At 44.7% G+C, this 22720-nt stretch overlaps 1 protein-coding gene across 3 annotated transcripts in view; it reads right to left on the bottom strand.

Annotated features, from left to right (window-relative positions):
- ABCA3 (ATP binding cassette subfamily A member 3) overlaps nucleotides 1-22720 on the bottom strand; it is a 94753-nt gene that overhangs the window by 43951 nt on the left and 28082 nt on the right. For all 3 annotated transcript variants that reach the window (XM_087728680.1, XM_087728681.1, XM_087728682.1), the window contains 7 exons: nucleotides 22480-22576; nucleotides 17101-17359; nucleotides 9563-9690; nucleotides 8295-8460; nucleotides 3572-3846; nucleotides 2612-2728; nucleotides 349-469 (listed from right to left, as the gene is read on the bottom strand). In XM_087728680.1, coding sequence (XP_087584806.1) covers nucleotides 349-469; nucleotides 2612-2728; nucleotides 3572-3846; nucleotides 8295-8460; nucleotides 9563-9690; nucleotides 17101-17359; nucleotides 22480-22533 — 1120 coding nt within the window. In that variant the 5' untranslated portion in view covers nucleotides 22534-22576. The remainder of the gene's footprint in view (nucleotides 1-348; nucleotides 470-2611; nucleotides 2729-3571; nucleotides 3847-8294; nucleotides 8461-9562; nucleotides 9691-17100; nucleotides 17360-22479; nucleotides 22577-22720) is intronic.

The raw sequence follows: 22720 nt of genomic DNA, 5'->3' as shown, positions 1-22720 counted from the left end.
AATAGCTGACCAGCTGCTCTAAGGTTGTAAACCGAGATGATGACATGAGGATGAGTCAGCAGGGTTACTGCCACTTTAAGAAGCTGTATATATAACGGAGGCCATGCGAGGGAATCTCTCTCTCCTTGTGTTCTATCTCCATTGTAGTTCTCGGTGTAGAGTTGAAGATCGATTCTTGCTTGGCATTTGCTTAACACGTGTATGTATGTATGTTTATATAAGTCTTGTATATAAACCACTGTTTGAAAGGCAAAACCTCTGTGTACTGTATTTTACTCCTGGGTTGTCTCAAAATAGTAGTCATGCTGCACACACTCTGATACCCATTGTAGAAACCCCCTTGCTCACCTTTTGAGAAGAACGTGCTGACCATGAAGCTGAAGGAGATGGTTGAGATACAAAACATAGCCAGGAAAGTGAAGATCAGAGTTGGGTCGCTCTTCACCAAGACTGCCCCCTCTCCACTCACCTGCAAAGATGGAAGCCTGTTAATAGGTTCTCCTACTCGAGGGGTGTCAAGGCCCGTGGGGTGCTTAGATCTCTGCCCACAGGGCCAGCCTGGAAACAGCAAGGGACCGGCCCATGGTGCCTCTGCTAGTGAAAATGGAACTCAGGGTGGCAGGGTGGGTGACGCAGGCTCCTTTTCTGCTGGCAGAGGGCTATCAAAATAAACTAGAAACAAAATAAAAAGGAGAACTGTTTCCCCTTTTCCATTTGAGCATTGAGGAAGGGACAGGAAAGGAGAAAGGGAAAGAGGAAAGACAACGGAAAAGGAAGGAAACATGGGAAGAGAGCAAGGAAGGAAAATAAGGAAAGAGGGGAAGGAAGAAGAAAGGAGAATGAAGAGGGAAGAGGGAAGGAAAAAGGAAGGAAGGAAGGAAGGAAGGAAGGAAGGAAGGAAGGAAGGAAGGAAGGAAGGAAGGAAGGAAGGAAGGAAGGTGTCAGTAGACTGTGGACGCTGCCATGATTGGACCATCAGAAAGAAGGAAGGAAGGAAGGAAGGAAGGAAGGAAGGAAGGAAGGAAGGAAGGAAGGAAGGAAGGAAGATGTCAGTAGACCTGTGGACACTGCCATGATTGGGCCATCGGAAGGAAGGAAGGAAGGAAGGAAGGAAGGAAGGAAGGAATGAAGGAAGGAAGGAAGGAAGGTGTCAGTAGACTGTGGACGCTGCCATGATTGGACCATCAGAAGGAAGGAAGGAAGGAAGGAAGGAAGGAAGGAAGGAAGGAAGGAAGGAAGGAAGATGTCAGTAGACCTGTGGACACTGCCATGATTGGGCCATCGGAAGGAAGGAAGGAAGGAAGGAAGGAAGGAAGGAAGGAAGGAAGGAAGGAAGGAAGAAAGGAAGGAAGATGTCAGTAGACCTGTGGACGCTGCCATGATTGGGCCATCGGAAGGAAGGAAGGAAGGAAGGAAGGAAAGAAGGAAGGAAGGAAGGAAGATCAGTAGACCTGTGGATGCTGCCATGATTGGGCCATAGGAAGGAAGGAAGGAAGGAAGGAAGGAAGGAAGGAAGGTAGGAAGGAAGGAAGGAAGGAAGATGTCAGTAGACCTGTGGACGCTGCCATGATTGGGCCACGGAAGGAAGGAAGGAAGGAAGGAAGGAAGGAAGGAAGGAAGGAAAGAAAGAAATAATGAGAGTGAGGGAAGTCCTGCCTTAGCACTTGGCCACCACAGGTACCCCTAATGAGTCCCGTGTCATGCCCCCCCCATGGCCACGCCCCCCCATCCCCAGCAATGGCCCACGCCCAGCCCTCCAAGGTCAAACACAACCCTCATGTGGCCCTCCATGAAATCGAGGATGACACCACTCTCCTATTCTTTCAGGTCTCATCATTTCATAGGGACAGATAAATCTTAGAAATGGGGGTAGTGGAAGGAGGAGTTTCCCGAAAGCCCAAGTTGCCTTTTCCACTACAGGTAACCGTGATTTATGACCACAATTGAGCCCAACTCTTCTGTTGTTAAGTGAGACATTTGTTCACTGAGTTTTGCTCCATTTTATGACCTTTCTTGCCATAGCCGTTAAGTAAATCATTGCAGTTTGTTACCACAAGCTGTAACCCAGTTGTTAAGTGAATCTGACTTCCCCTTTGTCAGAAGATCGCAAAAGGGGATGGTGTGGACACTTACAACCGTCATAAATATGAGTCAGTTGCCCAGGGGCTGACTTTCGATCCTGTGATCATGGGGAGGAGGCTGCCGGTGGGTGTAAATATGAAAAACGGTCCTAATTCACTTTTTCTCAGTGGCATTGTAGCTTTGTCACTGGAGTGATGCGGTGGCCTAGAGGCAGAGCTCTCACCTTATAATCAGGAGGCTGTGAGTTTGATTCCAGGTAGAAGCTGATATTTCTCTCTCTGGGCACAATGAGAATGCAGCTTCTGAACAAAACTCCTCAGTGGCAACAGGGAAAGGCATCCGGCCAGAAAACACTCAACTACATCCAGTTGCCCAGACTCCACCCCGCAAGGGATTATGGGGTCATTAAATGAAGATGTTGTCCCTTTGCCACTAAATGAACTGTTGCAAGTCGAGGACCGCCTGAGTTTGTTCATATCTCTTCTTCAAAGGGTACGATTAAAAAAAGAAAGAAAGCGAGGATGCTCACCTGGACACAGAAGAGGATGGTCACAAAGAAGATGGACACTAAGAGGAGGAGGAAGAAGAGGAGGAACCAAGCGCTCCAGTGTAGCCAGTTACTGAGTCCCATCATGCGCATGTACTCCTAGGGGCACAAAATTCCACAGGGAATGAGACGCACCTGCTAAGCAACAGGGAGGAGCAAAAACCCATCATTTATATTCTCACCCACCCACTTCACGGTCTGTTTCTCCTGTTCCCCTCTGGGGGGAGGTTGTGATCGCAGGACTGCTGGACTCTGGAACAGTTTTGATCCTTAGGCCACCCGTCTGGTAAACTCGCAGGATTTTGCTTTTTGCTATGTATGTGTATACATTCATATATAACTTACTAGGCTGTGACATTTCTCTGTGTCATGTGTGTATGTGTTTGTAGGTGGGTATATGCATAACGGTTATCTTTTGAGAGCTGAATGCAATGGAATTTTGTTTTAATATATGCTGATTAGGGTACATTTAAAGGGGCAATAAAGTTTCTATCCTATCCTATCCTATCCTCCCCTCCGCCCTCCCCTCCCCTCTATTCATTCCATATTCTGTTTTCTGTTCTGTTCTACATTCTATTCTAATCTATTCTACTCTACTCTATTCTATCCCATTCCCTTCCATTCCTGATTCTCTATTCTATTCTATTCCTGATTCTCTATTCTATTCTACTCTATTCTACTCTATTCTATTCTATCCATTTCCATTTCCATTATTCTATTCTATTCCATTCCATTCCATTTCCTTCCATTCCAGATTCTCTATTCTATTCCTTTCCATTTCCATTATTCTATTCTATTCTATTCTATTCCTGATTCTCTATTCTATTCCATTCCTTTCCATTTCTATTATTCTATTCTATTCCATTGTATTCTATTCCACTCCTGATTCTCTATTCTATTCTATTCTACCCTACCCTGCCCGAGAGCAGATCCTTCTGTTACCTTCAGCTTCTTCTCCTTCTCATGTACCACTGCGCGGACAATGTTGAGGGAGGTGTAGGTGAAGCTCAGCATGAGTAGCAAGGGAAGATCGTTCTGGATAGCCAGGAGGAAGAGGTCATTGACATAAGGGGGATAAGGAAAACGCCGAATCCAAAAATGGAAGCTGGAAGAATTCACCCGATCCAGAACATCGGAACTAGATGCGTTGGCATGGTACTGGATGATGGCCATGTCTACCACATGTTGCACTGCAAGGAAACCTTCACGGAAGTACCCTAGCAAAGCAAGAAGAAGAAGAAGAAGAAGGATGCCGTATAAAAAAGAGGTGGTATTCAATCCAGAACTTCAACAGGTAGCACCAATCGTGTAGGGTCTCCTGCTAAAGTGGGGGGTTGGACTGGATGACCTATAAGGTCCCTTCCAACTCTGTTAATCTGATAAAGCTTGTCTGATTCCTCTAAAACGACAAAGCAACATATAGATTTTAAAACAGAAATATATTATTGGGGTACCTTACCAGAACAGTATAATAAAGGAAATACATATTTCATTTTACATGGGTTAAAAGCAGCAAGGATTGTGTTTGCACAGCCATGGGAAAATGAGATCCCTTCAGATGAAAGTGTCATTAAAATATACATATATATTAGAATGTGCCGCGATAGATAGACCAACACTTAAAGAAAAGGAAGAAATAGAATCTTTCCTAACATGGAACTTGTTTTACCGATGGTTAACTAATAGAAACAGAAATTAAAGATTAAAAGGATAATTAACTATATAGGGATTTTTTAAAAGCATAGATAAGCTAATTGTACTGTCAAAGGTAAAGGTTGCCCTCGCACATGTGTGCTAGTCCTTCCCGACTCTAGGGGGCGGTGCTCATCTCCGTTTCAAAGCTAAAGAGCCAGCGCTGTCTGACGACATCTCCATGGTCATGTGGCCGGCGTGACTAAATGCTGAAGGTGCACAGAACATTGTTACCTTCCCACCAAAGGTGGTTCCTATTTTTCTACTTGCAATGTTACGTGCTTTCGAACTGCTAGGTTGGCAGAAGCTGGGACAAGTAACGGGAGCTCACTCCATTATGCGGCGCTAGGGATTCGAACTGCTGAACTGCCGTCCTTTCTGATCGACAAGCTCAGCATCTTAGCCACTGAGTCCCTTTTAATTGTGCTATTATGATGGGATTATTATTTATATGTACACTAGGATTACTATTATGAATATTGTAATTTCGTTGTATTTATTTTGTACAATGACAATAAAGACTATATTACTACTACTGTTGTTATATTCGTACTTAAAAACAATTGGACCCAGAAAACATGTTGCTCAGGGAGATAATTTTTCATGTATATTAAGAAAAATGTATTAATAAAACACAAACACACACACACGTCAAACATGATTAATATTTTGAAAGGAAACCATCTGAAACATCAAAGCTGTAAGCTACAGTAATCCAAGGTCATATCCAGAGAAAAGTATTAGAAGGACGCATTTTAATACTGCTGCCAAAAAAATGATATCATTCTGACTGTGTAGTCATCAGAAGTCTAGCAAGATGAAGGACTCTTCATTGATTCAGTGTTTTGAAGAGTTGATTGGCTTATTTGTCCTCTTCATTAGATTTATACCCCATCTTTAGTTCAAGGTGGCTCGTGGCACGACAAAACCGCGGTCCACTAAAGCGGCTGGGATGACGTCAGGTACGCGCTTTTGTCGAGCGTGCTTTAGTCTACCGCGGTTTTGTGGTGGAACCTAGTTCAAGGTGGCTCGTGGCCCGACAAAACCGCGGTCCACTAAAGCGCGCCCGATTAAAGCACGTACCTGACATCATCAGCAGCGCGACAAATACGACCGCGGAGATTTAAAAAAGCGATTTTAAAGCAAGCCGGTTCACGTAAAGGTAAGGGTTAGGTTTAGGGTTAGGTTAAGGGTTAGGGTTAGGTTTAGGGTTACGTTAAGCATTAGGGTTAGGTTTAGTTTAAGGGTTAGCGTTAGGTTTAGTGTTAAGTTAAGGGTTAGGTTTAGGGTTAGGTTTAGGGTTATGTTAAGGGTTAGGTTTAGGGTTAGGTTTAGGGTTAGGTTTGGGGGGGTTAGGGTAAGGTTTTCGCGTTAATTTTAAGTTTACCGCTCACAGCGTGATGTTTTCGTCACGCTGTGATGACGTCAGGTACGCGCTTTTGTCGAGTGCGCTTTAGTCTACCGCGGTTTTGTGGTGGAACCAAGGTGGCTTCGTTGTACATCTTCATTCTATCTCGAAACACCAACACAGTGAAGGATGTTGGGTTGAAGGAACACCAAAAGATATTCGCTCACTTTCTAAAACTATAGGTGTAATTCAGGGGTGGGTTCCTGCCAGTTCTAACCTCTTCTAGAGAAGAGGTTCCACAAATTTACAATGCCGTTTAGAACCAGTTCCAGCTCCCTCCCCCCACCCGTCCGCACATCATCAAGATGAAGAAAGAGCGGAGGAATTCTGGGAGTTGAAGTCCACAAGTCTTAAAGCTGTCAAGTTTGAACACCCCTTGGATTTTTTTTTTCTAAAGGGTGAGGGGTGCAAGGATCTTGTAACTTGACAGCTTTGAGACTTGCACACTTCAATGCCAGAGTTCCTGAGCCAACATGACTGGAGGAGAAATTCTGGGAGTTGAAGTCCACAAGTCTTAAAGCTGTCGAGTTTGAACACCCCTGGGTTTTTTTTTCTAAAGTGTTAGGGGTGCAAGGGTTTTGTAACTTGATAGCTTTAAGACTTGCACACTTCAATGCCAGAGTTCCTGAGCCAACATTTTGGTTGCTAAGCAAGAGCGTTGTTAAGTGATTTTTACCACATTTTACAAGTTGGCCACGCACACTCAGTCATATGGCTGGCAAGCCATTCCCACCCAGCCACATGGCCGGCAAGCCACTCCCACAAAGCAGGCCACACCTATAGAGGTTCTAAAAAAATTTGAAACCCACCACTGGTGTAATTCAACCTTGATTCTCATAACTCTAGTACAACACTTGAGCCACATTATCATATTTTGGGCCAACTTTGCCTTTAACAACAATGATCCCTGGGGTGGAGACGGTAGAAAGCATAGGTTCTAGAGACTTGTTAAGGGTTATGACACTTATGATGTTAAAATATATCTCCTGTTGTACAGAAAGAACTAAGTCCAGTCAGAAGTAGAAGACAGCACCATGTGTTTCCAGGTCCTCTTGAAGATCTGGTGATCTGTCATCCCCCCCATTGGAGGCTGAATCTGCGGGGGAAGATGAGCTGGAACCTGAGCGGACAGAGATTGAGGGGCTTCAGAGGAAAATGGGGAAGGGCAGGCCAGGGCCTTTCAGGATTAGGACAGCTTGTAGACAGGAACAGGGGCAAGATGAACATGAGAGACAGAACTCAGGCGAGGAGCAAGGACCACCCCCTCCTGATTCGAGAGCACGGAGAGTGGACAGAAGGCGAGAACAGCGCAGACTGAGCAGGATACTCAGGAGAAGAATGCCCCACCCAATGTCAACTTGTAAAACGTTTCCATGCTTATTATCAAGTTGACATGGAAAGCAAGCGAGGGAGAATTCCATGCATACTTTCGAACCAGGGTTGGATCTCAGATTTCTACAGCAATCATGTGAGGCGCGAGAAAGTTTACAACCTGCTGCAGCACTTTGTTGGTGGATGTGATTTATGACACAGACTGAGGGGAGACACAGGGGCAAAGGTCAGACACCGATAACCGGGAATCAGATCTGGCTCTGCAGCAGATTATGCAAAAATGTTGCTCCTAATAAATGATTGGATTTCTTTTGAACTTTGTCTCGAGGCTCGTAAATTAATTAGGGCATCTTTTGGGGCCCTGACACCCATCTTCAGAAGGCACACCTGGGGAGGGGCATTTGTCAGGAGCAAACGCTGAGTTCTTGAAGTGTTGAGTGCTGACATTTGAACTTCCCAAGAGCCCTTGAGTTCCTTCTGGACTAATTACCTGGATCCTTTGCTTCCTGAACTCCTTGATTAGCCCTGCTGGATGTATTGCTGTGCAGCCTTGGGGTACACAGCACTGGGCTGGACTAATTGCAGCCAGAGGCTGCTTGAGGTGCGTGGGTTTGACATCACTTTGCTCTGGGGCTGGCCAGAAAGGTGGGAGCGTTTGGGGAAATTTGTAATAATAAAGGAACGGCTTAAACTGCCATCCGTTTGTGTTATCTCTGGGCTGTGCCCTCCAGGACATCACATGATCTCTCGCAGAGGTGGGTTCCTACCGGTTCGCACCAGTTCGGTAGAACCGGTTCGTCAAATCTACCGAACCGGTTAGAAGAGGTTCCACCAGTGGACCCGGAAAGCAGGCCACACCTACAGAAGAGGCTCCAAAAATTTTTGAAACCCACCACTCTCTCTCTCTCTCACACACACACACACACACACACACTCACGCAGAGAGAGAAAGAGAAAGAGAAAGAAAGGAAGAAAGAAATAAAAAAAGAAAAAAGAAAGAAAAAGTGAGAGAGAGATGAAAGAAAAAAAGGAAAAAGGGACAGAGAGACAAAAGGAAGGAAAGAGAGAGAGAGAGAGAGAGAGAACACATGGCCGGCAAGCCACTCCCACCAGGTCACATGGCCGGCAAGCCACCCCCACAAAGAAGGCCACACCCACAGAGTAGGCTCGAAATTTTTTTGAAACCCACCACTGATCTCTCGGCAGGAAATAAACCATTGGGGAAAAAATTACCTGGTGTGCCTCCATCGTCACTTTTTGCTTCTCTGGGTCCTGGAAACTGGAACAATGGGAAGAGGTAATGGGTGTTCCAATCTCGGTCCAAGTTGGGGTTCAAAACAATCCTCTCACTCGGAGGAGCGTTTCTAGGGCTATATTTGAAACGTAGACGGTAACTAATCTGGAGACAAACCACAAACAAACTGACATCAATGACATAAGAAAAGTCCATGACAATTCTCCAAGGTGCATCCAAAGCTACAGTATTTTTCGGAGTATAAGACGCACCAAGGTTTTGAAGAGGCAAATTTAAAAAAAAAAAGTTTTGCACTCTGCAGACCTCCCAAAAATGGCCTTTCTTTCACGAAAATGGCCCCATTTTTTTTCTTCCAAAAAAGGGCATGAATAGCCTTTAGGAGGCTTGTAGAGTGATCCTGAGAGGTGCCCTCCCCCAAACAAGCAAAAAACAGCCAGTTTATTATTACTATTAGTCTTCTCATCATTCCTCATCGTTCCAGCTCCCTCTCCCCGCCCGTCTGCACCACACTTGCCCTGCCCGCCGCTCACTGATTGGCTGGCTCGCCAATCACCCTGCCCGCCTCTAAGAGTCCTATCTAAACCTTAAAGTCTTAAAGCTGTCAAGTTTGAACACCCCTGGTGTTTTTTTTCTAAAGGGTTAGGGGTGCCAGGGTCTTGTAACTTGACAGCTTTAAGACTTGCACACTTCAATGCCAGAGTTTCTGAGCCAACATGACTGGAGGAGGAATTCTAGGAGTTGAAGTCCACAAGTCTTAAAGCTGTCAAGTTTGAACACCCCTGGGTTTTTTTTTTCTAAAGGGTTAGGGGTGCCAGGGTCTTGTAACTTGACAGCTTTAAGACTTGTGGACTTCAATGCCAGAGTTTCTGAGCCAACATGACTGGAGGAGGAATTCTGGGAGTTGAAGTCCACAAGTCTCAAAGCTGTCAAGTTTGAACACCCCTGGGGTTTTTTCTTCTAAAGGGTTAGGGATGCAAGGGTCTTGTAACTTGACAGCTTTAAGACTTGCGTGCTTCAAATGCCAGAGTTCCTGAGCCAACATTTTGGTTGCTAAGCAAGAGCATTGTTAAGTGAGTTTCACCACATTTTACAAGTTGGCCATGCCCACCCAGTCACATGACTGCCAAGCCACTCCCACTCAGTCACATGGCCGGCAAGCCACACTCCCACAAAGCAGGCCACAGAAGAGGTTCTAAAAAAATTTGAAACCCACCACTGACTTGAAGAGACCAAGAGAGCATCTTACCTGGAGTGGCAAGGGATCCTGGCTGTTCGCCACACAGTTCTCAAAAACCACTCCTGCCAGTATGTTGCCCGAACGGTTATCGAAACGGATGTAGTGTTCAAACTCTTTTTCAGATGGAAACCATCGAGCTAGAGAGTAAAAACAGAAACCATACAGTGAAAAGGAGGTTTCCCTTCCCCACAAGGGGAATTATTATGATCAACCCAACCCAGACAAAGCAAACCAACAACAGCAGCTTCCTGTTTTTAATTATTTTTTTTATTATAATACTAGCTGATAGCCAGGCATAGCCTGGGTATGTATTTATCCCAATCCTGTGTTAGAGGGAGCCCCCTTGTGGAGCAAAGCCATTATCATGGGAACTCCACTGTGCTGTACAGTAGAAACCATTTTAAGGCACAACAGGCTGTATCTTGACAGAACTTGAATCCAAAATGCACACTATTGCTGTCAAAAGTACCATGACTTGACACTATAGATATAATTCAGGCCTTTTCATTTTAGTGGCCCAAGCGTTCCAGAGTTATGCTGGAACATGCACACACGGACACACTCACACTCCAAGGGGGGTTAGGGGTGTCTTATCCCCACAGTATTTGTTTCCAGAGTGTAAGTAATCTGTGTACCAAGTTTGGTTGAAATTGTTCGAGGCATTCCAGAGTTATGCTGGAACATACACACAGATACACACACACACACACACACACACACACACACACACACACACACACACATGCTGGTCTTGTTGCATTTGGGTCTTTTCCCGTGTAAGATTGAGATTGTCTTGGCAATGTTTCGGCGAGGTCTCACTCGCCATCTTCAGGCTGGGTTTTGGGCTTAAAGCGTGGTCGGAACTGCCGTCTTTCTATAAATCTTGGTGAGGGTGCATGGAGTGCTGGCGTTGTTTCAGTAAGTGGATATACATACATACATACATACATACATACATACATACATACATACATACATACATACATACATACAATAAATATATGAGAGATGACAAGAACTCGGTGTTATCTCAGCGACATGCTTGCAGAGACTTTCTTGATATTGATCAAGGATTGTTAGGTAAAACTGTTGGAAGAAATAACCATCTGGTTCAGTTCCAAGCCGGGAGAAAGACACTGGAAACATGGAGGCTGATTGAAAAGAGAGTTTAATGGTGAACAGAACCACCAAGCACATAGTCCTGGTGTAGCTAACCACATGGAATTGAGTGAGAGAGGGAGGGAGGGAGGGAGAAAGAGAGGGAGGGAGAGATTTATACCCTCTCTTGGGCTTTGAACTTGAGCTTTCTGTTCCTTTGCAAGAACATGTATTCTATTAGCTGTTGTAAGGGTCATAGCTAACTTTGTAGGTTGTTTGAATCCCAGGTTTGGTTGAGGTTTGCTGGGTGATGCAATGAAGGAGCTTGATGTGCAATTCCTATTGTGGCTGAAGGCTTACTTCAGCCTCCTGGCCTTCCGTAAAGCTACTAAGTCCTGGCTGTTCCGGCAGGCTGGGGGCTGTTAAAGCACCCAGCCCCGTCTTAATTGTGACTGTTGTGGATTTTAAAATTGTTTGTATTGTCTTATTTATTCCCTCCCCTGTTTATTGTGAGCCGCCCGGAGTCCTTCGGGAGTGGGCGGCATACAAAACCAATAAACCTAACCTAACCTAACCTATTGTGGCTGAAGGCTAAATCTTTGTGGTTGCTGTTAGATGCGAAGTCATGTCCGACCCATCATGACCCATGGACAATATTTCTCCAGGCCCTCCTGTCCTCTACCATCCTCTGGAGTCCATTGAAGCTCATGCCGACTGCTTCAGTGACTCCATTCAGTCACTTCCTTCTTTGCCATCCCCTTCTTCTTTTGCCCTCAATCTTTCCCAGCATTGGACTCTTCTCCAGGGAATCCTTCCTTCTGATTAGGTGGCCAAAGTATTTGAGTTTCACCTTCAGGATCTGGCCTTCTAAAGAGCAGCCAGGGTTGATCTCCTCTAGGACTGACCGGTTGGATGGCCTTGCAGTCCAAGGGACTCACAGGAGTCTTCTCCAGCACCAGAGTTCAAAGGCCTCCATTCTTTGGCGCTCAGCCTTCCTTATGGTCCAACCTTCATAGCCATCTATTGCAACTGGGAAAACCATAGCCTTGAGTAGACACACTTTTGTTGGCAGGGTGATGTCTCTGCTTTTTAATATGCTGTCTCGATCTCCCATAGCTTTCCTCCCCAGGAGCAAGCCTCTTTTAATTTCTTGGCTGCAGTCCCCATCTGCAGTGATCTTGGAGCCCAGGAAAATAAAATCTGTCACTACCCCCATTTCTTCCCCATCTATTTGCCAGGAATTGAGAGGGCCGGATGCAGTGATCTTAGTTTTCTTAATGTTGAGTTTCAAGCCAACTTTTGCACTCTCCTCCTTCACTCACATCAAGAGGCTCTTTAGTTCCTCTTCACTTTCTGGCATGAGAGTGGGTATCATCTGCCTATCTGAGATTGTTGATATTTCTCCTGGCAATCTTAATTTCAACTTTTGATTCGCCTAGCCCCGCCTTTCTCATGATGTGCTCTGCATATAAGTCAAATAGGCTAACTCCACTTTTCTTCAAAGCCAGATCTTGGTGCAGGCAGTAATGGATGACCAAATCGGCATTTCTAAAGCTGGGAGGTAAGTTTCTGTCTCCCTTAAGCTTTTTATTTTTCTTCTAGGGGAAATATTTTATCCTGCCTTTTTAAAATATTTCTCAAGATATTTCATTCTTCTAAAAGAGGGGTGGGGGCTAGCTTTCTGCAAAACTATTCATTAAATTGGTTATTTATTCAGCTTTTATGCCTCCCAGCTCACCGATACAGGGAGCATCACACCTTTGGCCTAGAACTGGCCTGTAGCAGCTTGCCAAGCATCACAGGTGCCTCTGATGACTTACTTTGACTTTCATGTAAAAGGCAGTCCTCACCCGATGACCACAAGGGACTCCAAAATTTCCACTGTTAAGCGAGACGGTTGCGATGCGAGTTTGTCCCCCACTCTTAGGCTTTGAACTTGAGCTTTCTGTTCCTTTGCAAGAACATGTATTCTATTAGCTGTTGTAGGAGTCACAGCTAACTTTGTAGGTTGTTTGAATCCCAGGTTTGGTTGACGTTTGCTGGGTGATGCAATGAAGGGGCTTGATGTGCAATTCCTATTGTGGCTGAAGGCTAAATCTTTGTTGTTGTTGTTGTTAGTTGGTTATTTATTCAGTTTTCATACCTCCCAGCTCACCGATACAGGGAGCATCACATCTTTGGCCTAGAACTGGCCTGTAGCAGCTTGCCAATCATCACAGGTACCTCTGATGACTTTTGATTTTCATGTAAAAGGCAGTCCTCACCCGATGACCACAAGGGACTCCAAAATTTCCATTATTAAGCGAGACGGTTGTGATGCGAGTTTGTCCCCCACTTCGCAGCCTTTCTTGCCGCCGTGGTTAAAACAAATCACTGCAGTTGTTAAGGGAGTAACATGGTTGTTAAGTGGATCTGGTTCCTTGCTTGCCAAAAGTTTGATCCCAGGACGCTGTCATAAATATGAGCCAGTTGCTAAGGATGCTGCTGCAACGGTCGTAAGTGTGAAAACCGGCCATAAGTCATTTTTTTCAGTGCCATTGAAACTTTGAATGGTCACTCAATGAACGGTTGCAAGTCGAGGACTTCCTGTAATTCATAGGTGTGTGGAAAGGGCATTGCATCTTTGCATCCATAAGATGTCTCCAAAGCATTCCTCCACAGTTGGGCTCAAAAACAGATTGAGTGCCTCACAGAGTGACAAGTAGACGTTGTAGGTATCTCCCGTAGCATCTCTGGATCGATGGTCGATGTCCTGGTCAGAAGCCTGCTTGCTCCTCAACCAGAAACCATTCTTGGTCCATCTAACCCTGGCATTTCCAACAAAGTACTCTACTCACAATAGAATCCCTTATGCCACCAAACTTGAAATTATGGCCTTGGTCAATCTGGAACTGCACCCACCTGCGTTCCGATCTAAGCATAGTACACAAAATTGTCTGCTACAACGTCCTACCCGCCAACAACTATTTCAGCTTCAACCTCAATAAGACACGGGGAAACAATAGAGACAAGCTCACGGTAAACCACTCCAAACTCGATTGCAGAAAATACGACTTCAGCAACAGAGGGGTCAATGCCTGGAATGCTCTACCTGACTCCTCCAACCGCCACAGCTTCAACCTTAAACTGTCCACCGTGGACCTCATCCCTTTCCTAAGAGCTCCGTAAAGGGGTCGTGCATAAGCGCACCAGTGTGCCTACAATCCCTGTCCTGCAGTCACAATTTATCCGTACTCACATCAGTGGTGAAATTCTCATTTTTTATACTACCGGTCCTGTGGGCGTGGCTTGGTGGGCATGGCAGGGGAAGGATACTGCAAAATCCCCATTTCCACCCCACTCCTAGGGGAAGGATATTGCAAAATCTCCATTCCCACCACACTCTGGGGCTAGCCAGAGGTGGCATTTGCCGGTTCTCTGAACGACTCAAAATTTCCGCTACCGGTTCTCCAGAACCTGCTGAATTTCACCCCTGATTCACTTCCTTTGTTCATGTTTCTGTTCATACCTATACTTGTTATCTTGTACAAGTTTGGCAAATAAAGCAATAAATTTCCTCACCTAGACTTATTTTCCTTACTAGCCCCACCTGCTACTAATCTGCAGAACCAGCCCTGTTAATTGCGAGAGGTTTAATGAGAGATGTCCACATTAATAAAGGAAGCAAGGAGGTTAAAATTACAATTCATTGTCACCCAGCCCCTTCAAACAGCTTTGCTGCAATAATACAATCACCTACAGAGGATTTTCTCAACCTTCAGCTCAGTCATTCAGATGCCTTGTAGCCAAAATGATCAAGCGCTTACCGTATTTTTCAGAGTATAAGATGCACCAAGATTTTGAAGAACGGGCCTGTTTTTTTAAAAAGGGAATGAATAGCCTTTAGGAGGTTTGTAGGGTGCTCCTGGGAGGTGGGGGGGCAAAAAAAAGCAAAAATGGCCCTTTCCCCCCCAAAAAAACGAGCCCGTTTTTTGTCAAAAATAAGGGGGGGGGCATGCATAGCCTTTAGGAGGCTTATAGAGTGCTCCTGGCGGCTGGGGAGGGGCAAAATTGTGCAAAAAACGGCCCATTTTTCGCTAATTTCTGCCCTCCTCAGCCCCCAAGAGGACTCTATAAGTCTCCTAAAGGCTATGCATGGCCATTTTGGTGAAGGGGGCAGGGTTTCGAGAGGCCAAAAATGTTGTATTCAGTGTATAAGACACACCCAGATTTTCAGCCTCTTTTTTGAGGGGGGAAAAGGTGCGTCTTATACTCCGAAAAATACGGTAGCTAAGAGGGCTTCAGATAAGTCCGTGAGTCTTGTGAATTCCTCTGGAAATGCAGGTTAAACCTTTGACTTACGACCACAATGGGACCCAACATTTTCTGCTGCTAAGGGCTTGGCGAATTTTGCCCTGTTTTGTGACCTTTCTTGCCATGGTCGTTAAGTGAAGCATTCCAGTTGCTTCCCCGTTGATTTTTTTTGGCTGGTCAGAAGGTCCCAAACGGGGATCACATGACCTTGGGACAGTTGGAGCCGTCATAAATCTGAGTCCGTTGCCAAGGATCTGAATAGTGATCGTGCGCCCGTGGAAATACCGCAACGGTCGTAAGTGTAAAAAACGGCCGTCAGTCACTTTTTTCAATGCTGTTGTAACTTAAAACGGTCCCTTTAGTGAACTGTTGTAAGTCGAAGACCATCGGAATGATAAGGTCATCAAAAGTGAGGTGTCCACATTGAAGCAGCAATAAGTTAAATTGGACGTGGGAAAACTGACCTGGGTGCCCAGAGGTCATAAAAGGTCTGAAGAAATCAATGTTTGCACAGTGAGAGTAGGTTGCACAAGACCATGTGGGTTTAGTTAGAGATTTCACTCTCTGAGCTACGCTATAATCGAAAGATTGGATTACGCCACGCCCAACCGAGCTAATTATAACATTCGCTGATCCATATTTAAGTTAAAGTATTATTGCAATAAGAACAGCCAACCCAATTAAGAGAAGGAAGAACGTAGACTTGGTTGAACCCAACCATGAGTCAATCATGACCAACCTGTCTTCTGGAAGACCAGAAAGCCAGGCAAGGAAACCAACCGTAGGTTTGTTTGCCAGTTATACACCGATAGATTGCCTACACCAAGGCTAATTGAGGTGGTAAAGACAGTCTTTAATAACCACCTTTTTTGGCTATCACCGTGTCCTGTAATGAATATTTCAGCTTTTCTCCAATTTCACTTGATTTTCTTTGGGGGGGGGGAGGGGAATCAAGATGCAGGATTTGATCTGCAAAGCAAAACGGTAGATTTCCCCCGTTTGATGGTTTCTATGATTTAGAAGAGAAGAGAATGAATGAATGAGCTGGAAGGGACCTTGGAGGTCTTCTAATCCAGCCCCCTGCTCAAGATGGGACTATACTGTTTCAGATAAGGGACTGTCTAGTTTCTTCTTAAAACCTAAGAAAAAGGGGAAAAAGAAAGAAAGAAGGAAGGAAAGAAATGAAAAAGAGAAAGGAAGGAAGAAAAAGGAAAGGAAGAGAAGAGCAGAGGGAAAAGGGAAAGGAAGAAGAGATAAAGGGAAGGGAAAGGAAAGGAAAAGAAGGGAAAGGAAAAGGAAGAGAAGGGAAAGGAAGAGAAGGGAAAGGAAAAGGAAGAGAAGGGAAAGGAAGAGAAGGGAAAGGAAGAGAAAGGAAAGGAAAGAAAAAAAGGGAAAGGAAGAGAAGGGAAAGGAAAGGAAGAGAAGAGCGAAGGGAAAAGGGAAAGGGAAAGGAAGAAGAGAAAAGGGAAGGGAAAGGAAAGGAAAAGAAGGGAAGGGAAAGGAAAAGGAAGAGAAGGGAAAGGAAGAGAAAGGAAAGGAAAGAAAAAAAGGGAAAGGAAGAGAAGAGCGAAGGGAAAAGGGAAAGGGAAAGGAAGAAGAGAAAAGGGAAGGGAAAGGAAAGGAAAAGAAGGGAAGGGAAAGGAAAAGGAAGAGAAGGGAAAGGAAGAGAAAGGAAAGGAAAGGAAGGGAAGGGAAAGGAAGAAAAAGGAAAGGAAGAGAAGAGCGAAGGGAAAAGGGAAAGGAAGAAGAGAAAAGGGAAGGGAAAGGAAAGGAAAATAAGGGAAGGAAAAGGAAAAGGAAGAGAAGGGAAAGGAAAGGAAAGGAAAGGAAGGGAAAGAAAAAGAAAAGAAAGGAAAGGAAAGAAAAGGAAGATCAGAACAGTTTTCCTGGCTGACCCCGAGTTCTAATATTCTGAGAAGCAGACGGTGCTTTCTCCTTCATTCCCCACCCCCCACCCCGTTTTCAGTTGTGTGCATCTCCCATTATTGCAACACTCAGGCTGATTTTCTGCAGTATTTTTAACATTGCAAAACCCATCGTCAGCTCAAAGCAAAGCCCTTCAGTGACAAGAGACGCCCTCCCTCCGTACCCAGGAGGAAACCTTGGAACCCAAACTGCCCTGTCGTGTGTGTGTGTGCGTGCGCATGCGTGCAAACCTTTGATCTTCAAGTGCTTCTCCACCCTCTCGGCGATGTTTTGCACGGCCGTGTTGTTGGAGGGGACGTATGCCAGTTCCCAAGGGATGCCCGAATGCCGATGATAGAAGAACCTGGGCAGCCTATCCACCTGCTTGCTGTGGTATAAGGTGGCATTGGGATGGTTGACCGAATGGACACGATTGCGCAGGGCAATCAGGATGGCGGCAAACAACAAGGGGAGACACGTCTCGATCAGTGTGACCAAAATCTTCCGTTTCTGCAGGAGGAAAGAGAGAAAGTTAGGCTCGGTGAAAGCAACTAGGTGGAGTTAAAACTGGGTGTTCACAGTTCAAGAAGACCAAAATGGCAATGGCCATGAATTATCTGGGCATGCTCCAGGAGTGGACAGGGCACAGGTAGTCTTTGAGTTTATGGCCATAAGGACCGGAATTTCCTGTTCTGACCAAGGCTTCCCAAGAGCATGAGGCAAACTCCTTGTCTCGACAAAAACACCTCTGATTGACTGTGAATTCTGCTCATTCAACAGAAAGTCTTTCAAGGGAGGATTTACAGTCACAGACCTTCTCTGGCTTGGAGAGCTGCCAGGTTGATATCTGCAAAACTTGGCAAGGAGTCTCGGAGAGTCACAAACCAATTAAGCGAACTAATGGTCTCCTGCAAACTCCACTCCCCTTTCGCTCCTCTTTTATTTCCTCTGGGAGGGGCCACTCATCGTCCACCTGTGGCCTTTACTTCCAAGTCGACCCCTGTTCTTTAGCTGTTCCCTTCGTCTGGCAGCTCTGCGCATGCTCACACTGGGAACAAGCTCCAGTTGTTCGTCTGCCTCACTGATGTCTGACTCTGAAGGCAGCTGATAACTGTCAGACAGCCCTGGTCCCCTCTCTGCCTCCGACACAGAGCCCTCATCACAGCCTTCCTCAGACTCCAGGACTGGCCCATGGTCTTCCCCAAGCCCTTCACTGTCTGAATCTGCTGCCAGCTCTGCTGGTAGGCCACAACATTTCCAACATAAGTCATTGGGGTCATAACTTGAGGCACCACGTGACTGGATCTGATTTTACCACCATTAAAGTGAATCATATTGTCATTAAGTATATACACTTTCCCCTGTGGGTAGGTTTCCCCCCCCTTTTTTTTTTTCTCTGCTGGAAATGGGCAAAAGGAAGTCTGAAACCAGCAAAAAATAAACATTGCAAATTGCAACCACGTGATTGCAAGGTGCAGCAAGGATTGTAAATGCGAGCTGGTTGCCAAGAAACCAAATTGCAATCATGTGACTGGGTGTGCAATGTTTTGCAATGGCTGGAAGTGTTTTTACAAGCCTCCCAACCCCCCTCCCTGAGCCTATTGTAAGTTTGGACCAAACAGTTGTATACAAATGGTAGTATATTGAGGCCCATCTGTACAAATCGATCAAAAGGTCTATCCTTTTTACAGGTAGTTCTCGAGTTATGATCATCATTGAGCCTAACATTTACTAAGTTAAACATTTGTTAAGGGAGTTTGCCCCATTGTCTTGCCACCACCAGCTGAATATGAGCCAGCAGTGTGCAGCGGAAGCGCCAAAAAGCCAATGCAATCCTAAATTGCATTAACAGAGGGATACAATCAAGATCAAGGGAGGTGCTAATGCCACTCTATAAAGCCTTAGTAAGACCACACCTAGAGTCCTGCATCCAGTTTGGGTCACCACACTATAAAAAAGATGTTGAGACTCTAGAAAGAGTGCAGAGAAGAGCAACCAGGATGATGAGGGGACTGGAGACTAAAACATACAATGGACGATTGCAGGAATTGGGCACGGCTAATCTAGAGAAGAGAAGGACCAGGGGAGACAGGATAGCAGCCTTCCAATATTTGAGGAGCTGCCACAGAGAGGAAGGGGTCAAGCTATTTCCCAAGGCACCCAAAGGCCAGACAAGGAATAGTGGATGGAAACTGAACAAGAAGATATTCAACCTGGAAATAAGGAGGAATTTTCTGACAGTGAGAACAATCAACCCATGGAACAGAAGTTGTCTTTGTAAGTTATGGGAGCTTCATCACTGGAGGCTTTCAAGAAGAGACTGGACTGCCATTTGTCAGGAATGGTGTAGGGTCCCCTGCTTGAGCGGGGAGAGGTTGGACTAGATGACCTATAAGGTCCCTTCCAACTCTTGTTAATCTGTTAAATCTGTTAAATCTGAATCACTGCAGTTGTTAAGTTAGTACCATGGTTGTTAAGTGGCTCCCCCACTGACTTTTGCTTGTCAGAAACTCTCCAACCTTGAATTGAATTTATTGAATTTATAAGAGCCGAGGTGGCGCAGTGGTTAAATGCAGCACTGCAGGCTACTGCTAGATCAGCAGTTCAGCGGTTCAAATCTCACCGGCTCAGGGTTGACTCAGCCTTCCATCCTTCCAAGGTGGGTAAAATGAGGACCCAGATTGTTGGGGGCAATATGCTGACTCTCTGTAAACCGCTTAGAGAGCGGTATATAAGTCTACTGCTATTGCTATATGCCGCCCTTTTCCCCCAAAGGGAACTCAGGGCGGCTCACAATCCAAGTCAGGGAAGGGGGTACAGATAAGGGATATCACATGACCCCCGGGACGCTGCAACCGTCATAAATATGAACCCCCTGCCAAGCAGCTGAATTTCGATCAGGTGACCATGGCGATGCTGCAGAGGTCGTAACTATGAAAAAACTATCCTGTCACTTTTTACAGTGCCGTTGTAAGTTCAAATGGTCGTTAAAAAAAGCTGTTGTAAGTTTGAAATTCCAAGATTTGCTGACGTAAAAAGCCAATCCTTTTCCAAGATAATGTTGTTCTACAAAGCCAAATTCTCCCCACTCAAAAATGTTCCGGTGGGCTGAGAGGCTACGATGCAGCATGAAACATTGATGAATGGAGGCTTTGAATGTGGAGGTGGGCACAGTTTGACTGGCAGATGTTTAACTATGGATTGTTGAGGGTTTGGTTTATGGCTGCTTACAGTCTGTTACGATGTCAAGTTAACAACGCCTCTTCCTCCACCCTTTGAGTGACCATGAATATTGATCAACGGCACTGGCCTTGGCATCCTGCCTGGTTTAATTTTTAATATGCTTTTATTAAGCATTTTAAGAACAAAAAGAAAGAGGATAAACAAGCAATGTGAACACACTGGAATTTACAAGTCTGAAACTTTTCAACATTTCATGATTTACTTGTAAAGAACCCCCAGCATATTCACTTCCTTTCAAAAAAAAAATGCAAATTAAAGTCTAGACAGACTTGAAATACCAGGAACAGCAGCAGTACCCTTTTGAATGATAAATAAGGTTATACGTTTACAATAAATTCTGCCCAGGCTACTAAAGGTCTGCTCGATTTAAGGGAGCCTGTGAAACTGAAATATTATGACATTGAGTAAAGACAAATCTGAGTTTTGGATACAGTAGGAGAAGATGACAGAAGAGAAATCAAGAATCTGACATGCAAATTATAAATTTTTATTAAGGGGCATCAGCTTTCCTGAGCAGCATTTCCCATCATTTGATATGTAGAGATGCTTTAGGTCTAAAAGCTGGCAACATGAATACTTGTGGACTTCAACTCCCAGGATTCCTCAGTCAGCCATGCTACCACGCTGACTGGGGAGGGATTCTGGGAGTTCAAGTCCACCAAGTTTTAAAGTTGCCCAGTTTGGAGATCCTCTGCTTTAGAATTAAACTGGAATGAGATTGGGGAAAGGGTAGGGAACATAGTTGGTTATGCAAATACAAACACAATAGGGTTTTAACATATTAAAGGTAAAGGTAAAGGTTCCCCTCGCATATACAGTATGCGCTAGTTGTTCCTGACTCTAGGGGGCGGTGCTCATCTCCGTTTCAAAGCCGAAGTGCCAGCTCTGTCCAGAGATGTCTCTGTGGCCGCCATGATGCAATGCTGAAGGCACACGGAACGCTGTTCCCTTCCCACCAAAGGTGGTCCCTAATTTTCTACTTGCATTTTTACATGCCTTTGAACTGCTGGGGCAGGTAACGGGAGCTCACTCCGTTATGCAGCGCTAGGGATTTGAACTGCTGAACTGCCGACCTTTCTGATCGACAAGCTCAGCATCTTAGCCACTGAGTCACAGTCCTTGTTTAAAATATTACAACTGTTTAACATATTACAAGTGTTAATTCTAACATATTACAACTGTTAATTTAAAGAATACTTGTAATATTTCTATCTTGAGTTAAGTAAGGGATTTGAGCAAGAGAAGTAGAAGCTAGCTTTCTCAAATATTTGGGAAGAGAGTCAAGAAAAAACATTTTGTTAACATCAGCATAATGAAACCGACAACAATTTTCACCATCCGTCACATTAAACTTTGCAGTATAATGAGAGTTCTTGGAGACTTCTGAGAGACAAACCAAGATTCTTGGAATCACACGAAGCCCTAAGATTACTCTGCCATAATATGGGCTTGTTGGGTTTAGTAGGGTGAGCAAAAACCAACAGTATAGTTTGGAACTCTAGTTTACAGCTAGAATATTGGGCAAATCCAATCGTTTTTTCAACAATCCGTAGTTAAACTGCAGAAGAAACAATGGCTACCAACCTGCCTTCCATTGAGGACCTGTATACTGCACAAGTCAAAAAGAGGGCTGGGAAAATATCTACAGACCCCTCACATCCTGGACATAAATTGTTTCAACTCCTACCCTCAAAATGACACTATAGGGCACTGCACATCAGAACAACTAGACACAAGGACAGTTTTTTCCCCAAATGCCATTACTCTGCTTAACCACTAATTCCCACAACACTGTCAAATAATTTACTAAGACTGTATTACTATTATTCTTCTCTTCCTTCCTAGTATCTATCTTTTCCCACTTATGATTATAACCATGTTGCTTGTATCTTTCAATTTATATTGTTTTTATTTGTTTCCTGGTACGATTTGATAGCTTATAGTAACCTTGGCTATCAGTAAGTGTTGTATCTTTTTATTCTTGATGAAAGTATTTTATGTTCACTGAGAGCTTATTCCCCAAAGACAAATTCTTTGTGTGTCCAATCCCACTTGGCCAATAAAGAATTCTACTCTATTCTATTCTATTCTATTCTATTCTATTCTATTCTATTCTATTCTATTCTATTCAAAACAACTTGTGTGGCATGAAAGCCAGGATCAAAAATGAAGGCATGTTTCAAGCAAACTTCCTGATGTTGAGGTCTTCTTCCAGAAGTGTTGGACTTCAACACCCATAATCCTCAAGCTGAGGATGAACAGAACTGAAGTCCAGCCTATCTGGAGGAGATTCAAGAAGATTGGCTTGACAACAAGCTTTAACTTCCACCCTTTCATTTTTATGGATATCCTTTCGGCCATTTCTCCATGGCCCTTGACCAACTCACCTGCAAGATGTAATTCTTCCAGAGAAGAAGCCCAAACTGCCGTGATACAGCCATCTTTTCACTCGGGACGGGACGGGAGGATCAATTTTCTCAAATTCTGTGGAAAAGCAATATTGGAATCCTAAGATAAAAATACAAAGCAAGTCCACCATCAAAGAGCTATTTAATGGAGGGAGGATTTGGATAACAACCCTATTTGTTAACAACCACACTATTGTCCTGGAGGAAACAAAAATCCCTG

The sequence above is a fragment of the Thamnophis sirtalis genome, unplaced genomic scaffold (genome assembly GCF_051295495.1).
Source record: "Thamnophis sirtalis isolate CommonGarterSnake01/CBP01778 unplaced genomic scaffold, rThaSir2_p1.2 scaffold_14, whole genome shotgun sequence".
In the NCBI taxonomy this organism is placed as follows: domain Eukaryota; kingdom Metazoa; phylum Chordata; class Lepidosauria; order Squamata; family Natricidae; genus Thamnophis; species Thamnophis sirtalis.
The sequence above is the reverse complement of the archived record's forward strand: the minus strand, read 5'-3'. Positions and strand labels throughout refer to the sequence as shown.